The sequence below is a fragment of the Megalobrama amblycephala genome, linkage group LG3, assembly GCF_018812025.1.
Source record: "Megalobrama amblycephala isolate DHTTF-2021 linkage group LG3, ASM1881202v1, whole genome shotgun sequence".
Lineage (NCBI taxonomy): Eukaryota > Metazoa > Chordata > Actinopteri > Cypriniformes > Xenocyprididae > Megalobrama > Megalobrama amblycephala.
The window spans coordinates 15,786,063-15,799,111 of record NC_063046.1 but is presented as its reverse complement, the minus strand read 5'-3'; the positions used below and the strand labels follow the sequence as shown (position 1 = coordinate 15,799,111).

The window sequence follows — 13,049 nt, the reverse complement described above, 5'->3', positions numbered from 1 at the left end:
GACTTCTGTCTATTCCTTAGTAAAAGTTTGTCTCAGCAGCTTTGTGAATAGGTTTAAGAGAAAACTCTTAGCTAAGAACTTTTACTGCCATTTGGGAGAACTCTTAGTGGTAAGATGAAATGTTTTGTGAATACGGCCATTGTTTTTGCTGCAAATCACATTTGCTCTGTATTAAGATTTTATTTTGTATATGCATAGTTAGATGTGATAGATTTGACAGCTCTATATATTGTTTGGTTTTATATTTAGAAAAATGGTAAATCATCTAAATATTCATTGGCAACGATTGCTTAAGATAACCAAAACTTTTATCCATAATTGAGTTACTGAAATAGACACACGAGTCCATCAATGCTTCATAGGCCAAACTGTTGTATACAAAGCTGAAGTAAACATCCTTGTTATGAGTAAAAGCCAGGAAGTTGATTAGAAAAGAGGCTTTGTTGTATTTGTGGCCTTTGCTTAACTATGGAGCTTTGCAGTTGCTATCAGAACAAGTGAATGACGAACAGTCTTTGAAGAGTGAGAGGAGTTACTTTCATAATTACCTTTGAACACTCTCTGATGTCAGAGATATTTACCAAAGGAAATTGTGAATTATGTGAAGAAGTGTGGGTGGAAAATGATGGCATAGTTTCTGCTAGCCTCTCTTCCCAGATATTACGGCTTCAGCTATAAATCTCAAGCAAAGGAGAATGCTGAAGAAGCAGATTTATGTCAGATGAGGGTGGCGGTAGGTAGGCCTTGCACTGAGAATATGCCCTTTTTATAGCAAAGATAATAGCTGAAAAAATAACTCAATCACAGATGAAATATCCTCATTTTTGTGGGGGAGAACCCACTGGATCTGGCTTGACATATTTCTTTTGATGTGTGTTCCTGGAACCTCATAGTTTCACCATCCTGGCACAGCTCTCCAACAGGAAATGGCCTGTGGTTGACATTGCCCTCAAGAGCCAGGAAGAGCCAAACCAGCTCTGGCATCCCACTCAGTCCATGTGTGGCCAGACCAGCTGGCTTCCCCAGAACTGGCCTTGTTTTTTTCTGGTCCTGTCCGGCCTCTCTGAGAACCTCGTCAGACCACAGGCATAAACTCATGGCGGACTCAATGAAAGAATTCTCAAACTGATGCTTTCCTTTGAGCAAAGGCTTTTACATGAGCCTATGTTTCACTTATGTTTTGTTGGAGTCTTGGTCCAGGCAGTCATGAAGGTATTTTTAGATATGCTGTGTTATTCTATAAAAAACATCTGAACAAAGATTCTAAAAGTTACTTGTGCTATTAATAACAGCCTTGATGCAAAGATTGTCCTCTTAAACAATATCCTCCATCTCTTTTTATCAGATTTGGCATCTGTCCATCCTTTGATTATCCAGGATTAGAATGTTTTTCTCAAGCCGGGGATCCATTGTAAAGGCTGAACCTCAAGCTTTAGGCAGTCATGGCCTAATGGTTAGAGAGTGTAACTGGTAACCTGAAGGTTCGATTCTCAATACCGGCAGGAAATGACTCAGGTGCTCTTGAGCAAGGCACCTATCCCCCAATTGCTCCCCAGGCACCACAGCAAAAATGACTGCCCACTGCTCCGGGTGTGTGTGTCCACGGTTTACAGTGTGTGTGTGTGTGTGTGTGTGTGTGTGTGTGTGTGTGTGTGTTCACTACTCACGTGTGTGCACTAACTTGGATGCAGAGGACAAATTCCAAGTATGGATTACCACTGGCCTTCACGTGTCACTTTCGCTTTTTTTTAGAACGCATTATATATTAGTCAGACTCAAATATGACAATTTCTTGTCACCATTTCATGCGAAGAGCTTTATCTTCAGAACGAAATACAAGTACAAGTTAAGAAATACAAGTTCATTATGTAAATAAATCTGCCAGTAATGATTGAAGATTTAATACAGCTGAAGATACCATAATATAATTGAAAACCGATGTTCTGCTTAATATGTTTTTTAAGCCATGATAAAAGAACAGCATTAATGTGAAAGATTTTTTTGTAACGTCTTAAGGGCTTTATTATCGCTTTTGAACAATTTAATGTGTCCTTGCTGAATAAATGTGTTAATTTCTTTAAAGAAAATCTTACTGACCCGAACTTTTGAACAGTAGTGTGTACGTTTTTATATTTATATTAAATACTTGTTTATCATATTTGGCTTTCTCTACTTTAGATGGTAATGTAGAATATAGTGGTTCATTTTTTGATAAAGTAAAATAGATTTTTTTATACAGTTAATGCCTATGTTGGGTGAACCTTTTGATCATTTAAAACAAAACTGTGTTTGGTATGTAAAATTTGTGAAAGATGAGAACAATGGGTTTCTGTGCAACAAGTTTCTACAGACAACCAATGTGATGTGTCTGCTTGTAATATCTGGTGGTGATGTATTTTGTGAATGTGGGACACTGACTGTACACTCATTTCTATGCAACACCAGCGAGGCTGCAGGTGGCATGGCGTTTGTCTTCCCTTTTTCTTGGGAAGGGCTTTATGGTGAGGTTTTTGGTTGATCTGTCTCAACCTGCACCCTGGATCATACTCTTGGCTTCCTCCCAGCTTCCACTTGTTATTCTAACCACTGCTGTGACATCAGATCTGCCTGCCTCAATTTCACAGAGGTGTGGGCCAAGTCAAATTCTAGTTCCTGGAAGCTTATGAGTGGCATTTTGAGGTGGATGAGAAAGTGTTTGTGTGTCTGAGGAGACTGAAATGAGGTCAGCAGGGTCTTTAATCTCATTGCTCAGCAGTGAGCAGCGTCTGTTTGCTGAGTGAACAATGGGCCTGAGAATGATGAGGAAGCTGAGGTTGACATGTAGGCAAAGAGAAACCGTTACTACAGAGGACATACAGCTAAGAAAAAATTTGTGGGTTAGTGAGGGTGAGTTCATTTATATCCCTCAAGTTTCAATGTTTTTTTTTGTTTGGGAGGTCAATATAAATGTTCTTCAAAATCATTGTGTGGAATGATTTGTTATTCTGTTTGCACTGGCTTGCCAAATTTATGTCAGATTGTTATTGTTCTTTCTCATATTAGACATAACTTTTATCTGAAATCGGTTTCAAAGTTCTCCTTTTGCATTACTATGTATGCAGTATTATGTTACTTGTTCTGATTATAACACATTTTGTAGTAAATTTTTTTGTGTTCTTATTCATAGTAACTGTCTGAGGATATAACACTTTTCTGTGCCAAGCATACTTTATTGGAGGGTTTCTTACTCTTTCTCCTGATTTACTCTTGTTTCAGGTGTCAATCTGTGTCCACACCTCCAATTCTTACTACTGGAAAAGAGCCAGGTTCCTCTCATCTCACTGGCAGTGAGGACGGCAGTCAGCCGGGAAGGTACGCTAAAGCTGACGCTAAACTCTGGACCCAAAAGAACTGGAGCTGTAAGACCACCAGCTTGAGAAGTGGTGCCTCTCTCTCCACTGACTTTGAATGTCAAAGCAGACTCTCCAAATCTAGGAGCATTAGCTGTCTGGACAAAACACTCACCATCCATAAGCCACCAAGCAGCGATAACCAGGATCAGAAGGAGAACCAGCCACAACCGACCCCCCCGGTGGGGGATGGATTGAATGCTGGACCCCTCAGCTGGAGTACTCTTTCAGTAGGACCTACCACCAAGCTTGGGCACAAGCGCACACTCTCACTTAGTTGTACGGGGACCTGTGCCTCATCTGTCGCCATACGCAAAAAGATCTCGGAATGGGAGGGTCGGAAGGCGGCTCTGCCTAGGATGAGCCTTTGCCTGGAGAAGAGGCCTGGAGGTGGGAGCGAGGGTTGTCCAAGTCTGCTATCCTCACCCTGCAGCGAGAAGACCTTTGACTTTAAGGGTGTGAGGAGGATGAGCACGGCATTTTCCGAGTGCTCTTACCCTGAGACTGAGGAAGATGAGCATGTATCGGATCGAGAAGCTCCTGTAAGGTTCCAGAAAAGGCCTTCAAAGACAGAGTCCTCAGGGATTTTCCTCCGTACGCTGTCGGCACGCAAGGAGACTTCAGCCGTGCTCAGCCGCATTCAAAAAATTGAACAGGCATTAAAGGAAAGTCCCTCTTCATCTCCACCACAGTATCTTAGCAATTGCTACGGCCTTGACAAGTCCAGACAGAAGTCTTACACTTTCAGTGGGACCGAGGACTTGGACAGCACTTGTGGCAGCAAGCGGAGCAGCATCTGCTCTGTGGCCACTGAACCCGAAGCTGACAGACTCTCTAAGCTCAAGCAGAGGTTCAGCATCAGCTCTACCAGGTCAGAGAGCCCAGAACTCCCAACGGTACAGGACTCTTCAGGAATTACAGTAAACCCTTTGCCCAAACCCAAACGAACATTTGAGTATGATGCAAACCGGAACCACAAAGGTTTGTTGCCTGGTAATGGTCTACCTCCAACCACTGAATCTCCGCCTCCACTTCCTTCCACACCAGCACCTGCTATAATGAGAAATTCCAAGATAGATGAAAGCTTACCAAAGAAGACTCAAGACAGGTGAGATCATGATTCTCTTCCACATTGTATGAATGGCATGCCTGTCAGTATAGTAGTATGTAGTTATTTGGAAGATTAATTTATCGAAATAATCATGAAATAGATATACAATGCAAATTGGGGATAAGTGTTTTGCTCAAGGGCACAATGGTGATGGCTCATGGCTTGCTCCTCACGAGGATCAAACTGACAACTGTCCGGATACTAGCTTTGATGCTTAATGGGTTCCTTCAACCAAGACAAAATCTAGGAGAATATTTAAGTTGATCTTTTCCGCACATTGCAAACATACAGTCACCATAGTCTATCAATCTTCAAAAAGACCAAAACAAATCGTAATTAAAGTGGAGTGCTATATTCCATATGACTTGTTTGCTGTATTCCAAGTCATAATCAAGTCATAACCTATAATCAAGGTCTTAAGGGTTACTCGAAAGCTACAGGCAGGTGAGTTTTTATCAGGGTTGGAGCTAAACTCTGCAGGACTGTGGCTCTCCAGGAACGACATTGCCCACCCCTGGTCTATGTGGTGTTTTTTTAATGTGCTTTAAGACAAATCATGTGCAAATTCATCAGTCAACACCATTGTTGAGTATTTTCTCCTTAAGACTGCAGTGAACCTAAGATAGTTCTAAAAAAAAACGTGGTTTGAAATTGATTGATTGATTGATTGACAATGTGCGAGGCGGGATTTAGCCTGTCGTTAATTATGCTGCAAAGCAGGGGGGTCTCAATAAAAGCCAGGTTATCCTGATATATTTTTCTGTTGATATGAAAAATCGGTTACATTTAGCAGTATAGCAGGGGAACTATGTATATGATATATTTTACGATGTTATGATGAACTATATGCCTTTCTTCGCTGACTTTCAAAGCGTTTCTAAGGATACTGTTTTTAGAAGGCAGCTGTCTAACTCTGAGATGGCGAACAGGAATGTGGTTGTTTGTGTGACATAACACCAGCAACACATTATTAGCAGTTTGATAACGTTGTCAAGCAAAAGGCTAATCATATCAATTACCGTTATGTGTCCGAGTTAGAGAGCAATACATGAAATGCATTACCATTCTGATACATCGACTTGTAGACGAACTTGTATAATTCGTTCTTCTTCTTCTTCTCTTGAATCAGGTTCTGGTTCAATAATATACAGCTGAATTAAACCAGCATTTCCACTTGCCATCGTGTAGCATTTTGCATATTCATAGATCCACATATATGAAATGTAGCAAGGTTGTAAAGTTACATTTAAGCTATGTTAAGGCATGAAGAAATTATTTTCACAGGAAAAAAAAGTTTAAATATGTCATTTGGGTGATCAAAGATGAGATTTAGGGGATTCTTGACTACAGGGGAACTTTAACAGATTACTTATTCAAAAGTATTATACCATTTTTGACAAACAGCATTGGCTCTTGTGCAGTATGAATGTGAATGAGATATTAGAGCTATGGTGCAGGGGAAGATTTTCAGTCAATATCGACAAAAGTAATTACAGGTTTTGAAAGACTTGAGTAAATAATGATAGAATTTTCATTTTTAGGTGAACTATTATTTTAAACACCACAGCTCATACCTTCATTCAATGGTGTAATTTTTTTGTTGTCTACATTGCTCATATTGTTGAAGTACTTGTCATAGTACTGTTGTTTTATTGAGTGTTTTATTTAAAAGTGTCAGACCCACTAATATCTAGATTTAAACCTCCAGTAAATCCAAACTAAAGACTAGACAGACAGATTTGTTTTGGAGATAGAAAAAACATGTCAGAAAATGACTGAGAAGCACTGAATTTGTGTACTTCCACTTAGTCGGTTCCCCCACGAACAAGAGATCATTTATTTTTCTTGGATAATGAAGTGTATAAAACTTGTCCCAAGAATGTTGAAAAGGATAAGGACCACAGGCCAAGCATTTGTTTTGTTGATATAGCTCTGGACTTTGAATTATTGGCTTTTGTTTCTGACTTCATAGTCTCTCACAGTGAATTGGCCTCTACAGTTTCACAGATTCTTATGTTTCAAATCAAGAAGGCAAAATGAAAGTTCCTGTCAGGCATTTGATGGCAAACAGATATCAACATGGAGATGCTGGTTTTCTCAGGGCTCCATAATTTTACCATATTAGGTGAATTTGTTGCAATGTCAAATGTTACACAATTGTTCCGTGTATGGCACACAGCATCTTTTTCCCTTCTTTTATCTTCACCTTGAGATTCAAACTGATACTGCTGAAATGGGAAATGCTTATTAATGTTTAATTCTCCAAATTTAGTTCAGAGGTCCAAAAATAGCATTAGCAATAACTTCAACAGTTCCATAAAACACTTCTGAGTTCATTTTTAGAAAACCCACCAGTGAAATAAAGAAAAGGAAATATGTTTTTGGAGGTTCAAAGACCTCAGAGACATTGCTTCATCTCTTCTTGTTAAGTTGATATAACACTGCTTCATGGTGCTGGTTTTTTGGCTTTTTTGAAGGCTCTCATGTTGTTTATAGCTCATATTCCTCATGGCCTTGTGAATGATCTTTGGCACATGGATTGTTTAGCCCAGTTACTGGGTATGGAGAGCTGCCAGGTTCTCGTGATGAAGAACCTCATGTGCTGGAGCATTTCTACTGCTCTGCACTTGAGCCCATGTTTGTCATTCCTGTGGCTGGCCTAGAGTCTATAGGCAAGCAATTAGATTGTGTCATGTCAAAGTGCTAATTTGGGGTTCCAATTTTTGGTTAGCTTTCCAACCATGTTATTGTGTGTATATTTTCATGCAAATGCATTTTGGCATCTTTTACATAAAAAAAGAAACTGCCATCAGATCAGAGGTGAGAACTATATAAGGTCAAGCACGTTGTTTAATCCTCTCTTGTTGCTTATCATCTTAATCGGTGTCTTCCAGAAGAACTGTTGAGTGATTGGACACATTTAAGATCCTCAAAAGTGAAAACACTTTAGTCTTCTCAGGTGGTCTTGCCTGATTGTGATCGTCCAAATGAAAGATGTTTGCATAACCAAGAGTCATGTCCAAAGCTGTGATTTTTCTTTATCTCTGTTTGTTTCTAGAGAATCGTGTGAGTCAGAAGATGCTGTCAGCCTGCCTTCGTCATATCCCTCCTCACCCACAGAGAATGGCACAGAGAACCACAGTCGGCCCAGCTCCAAGAGCACGCTCGAGGAGAATGCCTATGAGGACATAGTGGGTAAGAACAGCCAACAGTTGGTGATAGATCCTTCCTGCTCATTTTGATTGTTTGCTAAAGTTGTAACTGATGAATATGAAAATGACTTGGGAAAGCCTTTTATTAGTTATATTTAATTTTATAATGGAATAAAAGTATTTATTTTATATTTATAATGTTTATCATATTTTATAAGATTTAATATATTTTTATTTTTTATAACATAGGTTATTATTAAAAATATTATCTTTTTTATATATAATTTTATATTTTAAATTAATGTTTAATATTTTAAATTTATATATATATATATATATATATATATATATATATATATATATTTCAAACAATGTATATAATAATTATAACAATATATAAAATAACAACATTTTTATTTTATATAATACTTTATTAATTTTATATAATATCATAAATTATAATTCTTCCTATAATTTTTCCTATTTTTCATATGTTTTTAATTTAAAAAAAAATCTTTATTATATATTTAAACTTTTATATTATTTTTTTAAATTATATTACCTTTTTAATTGTTTGCTGATTGTGTACTCTTCACACAAGCTCTGGTTAAATTCCCTTTTTTGTCTACTGAAGGTGATGAAGTACTGGCATGTGGCGCTGGCTGATTTTATGTGCGAAATTCCTTCCTGGCAGGAAATAGTCTGTATGCACTAATGCTCAGACCCTGAGGGGCTTGACATTGTTACAGTGTTCGTGGGTCTTGCCCTGTGGCCAGACTGTAAATCTCTGTCTCGCTATTGCTGATGAGGCTAGGGCATCAGGTGCGCCGTAAAGGAGTCTGGTTGAAAAAGTTGCCAAGTTGGCAAACGAATTGAAAGAAGTTTGTGGTAGGCTTGACGTTTAAATGTCATATTGTCAGTTCTACAGCCAAGAAAACAGCCTTTGCTGCATGTTGTTCTAGAAATGATGATAGGCACTGGGTCCAGGCGGCGCATGAGTCTCTAGCGGTTGAGAAGTGTGTGACTCTCAGCTTTTTCCCCCTGACAACGGTTCCATTGTTCTAGCGAACACCTCGGGTGTGGGATCAAGCATTGTGGTTGCGCATTTTTACGAATGCTGATTAGTTCCAGAGAAATATATGGCCTCTATGTGGCTCTATGCTCTAACCACTGAGCTGAGATTGGTGTAACAGAGTCTGACAGAGGCATCTAAGGGTGGTCTCCAGAAGCACTGGGCTGTGGTTAGCACATCAGATAGTCTGTTTTCACAGGCTGTCACCAAATAACCTAAGGTTTCAGCCCTGTTTTCTACTGAAATATCACCAAAAGTTCAAAATGTAAACATTATTTATGATATGCATATGTTAGCCTGTAACCTTCTCTTAGGTTAAAAGTTTGGATTTTTCACTTTGCATTTTGGCACAGTGCCTGTGTCGTCTGGTGGCAGTTATGCCATATCCCCCATATGCAATGCACATTAATGTAGCGATAATGGATTGGCCAAATATCTCCAGATGGCCAGGTCATATTTACAGTGAGATAAATTGCTTCATGTCACAATGATATACAGTCTCCAACAAAGGCTACTTTCTTCCTTCAGTCCTTAAAGGGATAGTTCACCCGAAATTCCAAACCTGTATGAGTTTCTTTCTTCTATTGAACGAAAAAGAAGATATTTTGAAAAATGTTGGTAACCAGACAGTTGACGTAGCCATTTTTTTCCTACTATGAAAGTCAATGGCTACCGTCAACTGTCTGGTTTTCCTCTAACAAAATAAACACAATGAAATTGACAGTGGAGAGAAAACAGCAGTTAAGGAAGCATCTGATCTTTGTGATGTGCATATGTTTGCACAAGCTCTGCAATACAGCACTTCAGTCAAGTTTAATTATATACCACTTTAAACAATATATTGCTTTACAGCAAGCAGCTTTACAGTATTTAAAATGAAAAAAGTGTCAGTGTCGCTTTCAGTTAGAATTCATTCATTCCTGTTTTTTGGCTTTTCTTTCAGACAAAAAGCGCCTTCTGCTTGTTTACACGTCACAAAGCTATTTCATGTGAAGGCCGTTCCTCAATTCACATGACTGCATGGTGCTCTTGGGAAGACCGCAAAATGGTTGCGTCTGCTGTGTTGCTTTTATTGGTAGTCTGATACTGACATTGTGTACTTCTCAGTCACTCATAAAGCACTCAGTGTCCTTTCCTTTGAAAAACCTATTGTGTAAACAGAAGCACAGTATGTTTTGGTTAGGATTGCCCACTCTCTCTCCTTTTGTCTGTGTGTTTTGTGGAGCTCCTGTAAGTAGAGAAGTTGATTAGTACCCTCCTGTATGTGAGTGGTCAGGGAGGCATATCATTTCTCCAGCATGCTGTCATTACATTGCTTCGTTTGGGAGTCTCACAGAGCACTTTGAGTCTGAGCAATTGCTGGCCTGTCATTGTGCCTCTCAGCCTTAATGGCACTAGGGCAAATCTCAGCAGTACATCTCATGAGGTCAGGCTGTAGTTTGTTGTATGTATGGTAGTTATTTGCCTTCAATCAAGCTATTCACAAGAAGTTATGCTGTGATTAAGTTCACTTGGTGGCACTTTTGACAATTTTTTTTCTTGCAAAAGTGTTAATATATGTGGCATATTACAAAATGGTTGCAGAAGGGGTAATGTTTTCTTTGACAAGAGGCCACATAAACTGAACAGATAAGATCTTAGCCTTAAGTTATACTCTGCCAAGATCCAGATTTCAAACTGAAATTAGCATGATTACTTCATGAAAAATGTGTGATATGCCAGTGTGTTACAATAAGAAAACAACAGAAAAAAGTTATTTTTTGTGTGTGGGATGTGCACAACTGCTGTTACATCATATTGAAACTGGCAGCATTCAGACCTTTGGTTTCATTACACTGTCTTGACAGCCAGGAATTGGTGACATGGAAAGAATGATTCTAATTAGAGGACTTCATTATATTCATTATATAACTGTGCTGCTTATATAACATCTGGTTATTTAACCAATATGTACTAATAAATGAATACTTTCATTCAGCAATGATTCATTAAATTAATCAAAATGAGAGTACAATCATGAACAGTATTACAAAAGATTTTAATTTCAAATTATATTCTTTCTATTCATCAAAGAATCTTGAAATATATCACAGTTTCCACCAAAATATTGATAGTGTATGTATATGTAATGGTAGTGTGCTTCCACATTAGAGTTGAAACCTCTTACGGCCCGTATTCAGGTCACCCTGTCCTCACTTCTCGCAGCCCATCAGTCTGCCAAAGTTTCTTAAAGGGGAAAGCACAACTTTATTTATATCCTTAGGTGAGCGAGTGATCCACCCTTGTACGTGAGAAAACATGTTAGCAAAAAGAAAACACATTTTGTCGAAGAAGCTGGATTCAACTTATTTCTAATATTATTTGTTATTATGGAGTCCTGTGCAGAGTCAGACTAGGGTTCTGCACTGTCTGCATTCTCTTATCTTGACTCATCACTGGCCCTTATTTCAGGAGACAGAATGCTGTCCAAAGGCTTATGTCCAACAGAAACTGTTTTTGAGACGATGCACTTGAGTTTCAAGCACGCCTGCAGTAAACTTCCATGAATAATCCTTTCCCAGCACTCAATAGCTGCCCCGTTGGGTGCCTCCGGCTCCTTCTTTTCATTATCATTTTCCACCGCCTTCCATAACTTCTGCCCACCCTTTCCCTATCAGTTTGCCTCTCTCCCACTCACTCCTTAAGAAGACATGTTACCTCGCTACCTTTTAAGTCGGCTCCTGGGCAGCTGGTGTTTGGTTTTAGTCTGAGTTGTGCTCTCTCTCTCTCTCTCTCTCTCCTCTTCTCTTCTACAAACAGAGAAAGAGAATCCATATGAGGATGTAGATCCAGTGAGGAGATGTCTGGCCAGAAATTCCCGCCTGTTACCCGAGAGGTCTCGGGACTCACTCAACAGAATGTGGACCTCCCAGGACAGGAAGTCCGTAACATCTCCCCAGGTAGTTTCTTTGGCTGTGTAAAATAAAGGCTGTGTTAATATGATTTTTATTTGAAATCAATGCTCTGTATTAATGCATTAATTCCCCATATTGTTAGTAACTTTAGTATAGTACTTTGCAATATATTGTACTGTATTGTTATGCACTTTTTAAGAGCACAAATATTGAATTTACTATATATGTCTGCACCTTTTAGTTATGCTAAAAGATTAATTTCTTATCGACTTCCCTCTCACCAGCTGCCCTCTAAACCGAGTAGTCAGTCTCTGCGGCTGCCAGGCCCTGCTGACAGGAAGAGCCAGCGCACATCCCGCTTGTCTAAGAGGCACAGTCATGATGACATGCTGCTGCTGCCCCAGCTGGGCATGCCTTCCTCCCCTTGTGGCCTATTAGATGACAGCCTGAACCCTGCCACCGATACCTTGGCCTCCCACAGGCAGAAACGAGTCCCCAAGGTAAACAGTGAGGGTAGAATGGAGTGAAATGAGCAGTTTGTTGTTGTTTAGTTTTTTTCATTAAGGCAGGGATTTGCAAACTTTTTTTGTCAGCCAAACCCCTTTGACATAAAATATTTACTTGAAGTAACTGAGATTTTAAGGTAATATATCAATAATTTAACAACACATTTGCCTGTTTATGGTTCTCTAATGTCTGTAAAGGTTACATGACATTCAAGTAAAGAAATAAAATATTTTTTATTGTTTTATTTTGAAATTATTTGATTTTTGATTTATTTCAATTTTACATTTTTATTATTTAATTGTTAGTTTTACATCAACTCAAAAAAACCTGTTTTGGGAAACCCTTCTTTAAGGTGAATGGAAAATGGATTTCCAGATCTATGTGCCTGGAATAAATAGGGAATGCACAAATAGCAGTCTGTGTAGCAGTCTTTGTATGCTGTGAATGGTAACACCTGAAGGAGTGAAAGACTTTAAGCGTTATGTTTTTGAGACGGTTTTGCCAACATTAGGAGATAAAGTTGGCTCATCAGATCTAGGTGCAACACATCCATCAGCCTTGCAGCTAATTTTCCACTGCTCCTGGATGTTTTTGTAGGGAAAACACCTTCAACCACACACAATTGTAATGCCCATAACCTTAATGTTTACATGCTGCAGGGTCCAAAAAAAGCAGAAAACATAGAGTCTATTGCTCAAGTTCACATATCACTCTGAAGAATGGAAAAAAAAAAATGCCCTGAAGGACTGAAAGATTTAGTTTCACTGTTTTTCCCTTTCCAGACATTTTACAAGTTGCTATAGAGTGGTCCCAGTGGCTTTTAGGAGCTCACTGATAGCTAAAATCAATAACTTTTCCATCTGGACAGAGCAGCCTCAAAACTTAATAACATTCCAGGGTAAATGTGTACATAAGGGGCAGTTT

At 38.9% G+C, this 13,049-nt stretch overlaps 1 protein-coding gene across 7 annotated transcripts in view; it reads left to right on the top strand.

Annotated features, from left to right (window-relative positions):
- Positions 1 to 13,049, top strand: part of dennd2b (DENN domain containing 2B) — a 61,028-nt gene that overhangs the window by 25,059 nt on the left and 22,920 nt on the right. For 5 of the 7 annotated variants that reach the window (XM_048184200.1, XM_048184199.1, XM_048184198.1 and 2 more), the window contains 4 exons: positions 3,256 to 4,497; positions 7,559 to 7,695; positions 11,524 to 11,663; positions 11,903 to 12,118. In XM_048184200.1, coding sequence (XP_048040157.1) covers positions 3,749 to 4,497; positions 7,559 to 7,695; positions 11,524 to 11,663; positions 11,903 to 12,118 — 1,242 coding nt within the window. In that variant the 5' untranslated portion in view covers positions 3,256 to 3,748. The remainder of the gene's footprint in view (positions 1 to 3,255; positions 4,498 to 7,558; positions 7,696 to 11,523; positions 11,664 to 11,902; positions 12,119 to 13,049) is intronic. The other 2 variants (XM_048184204.1, XM_048184203.1) reach the window with 1 other exon arrangement.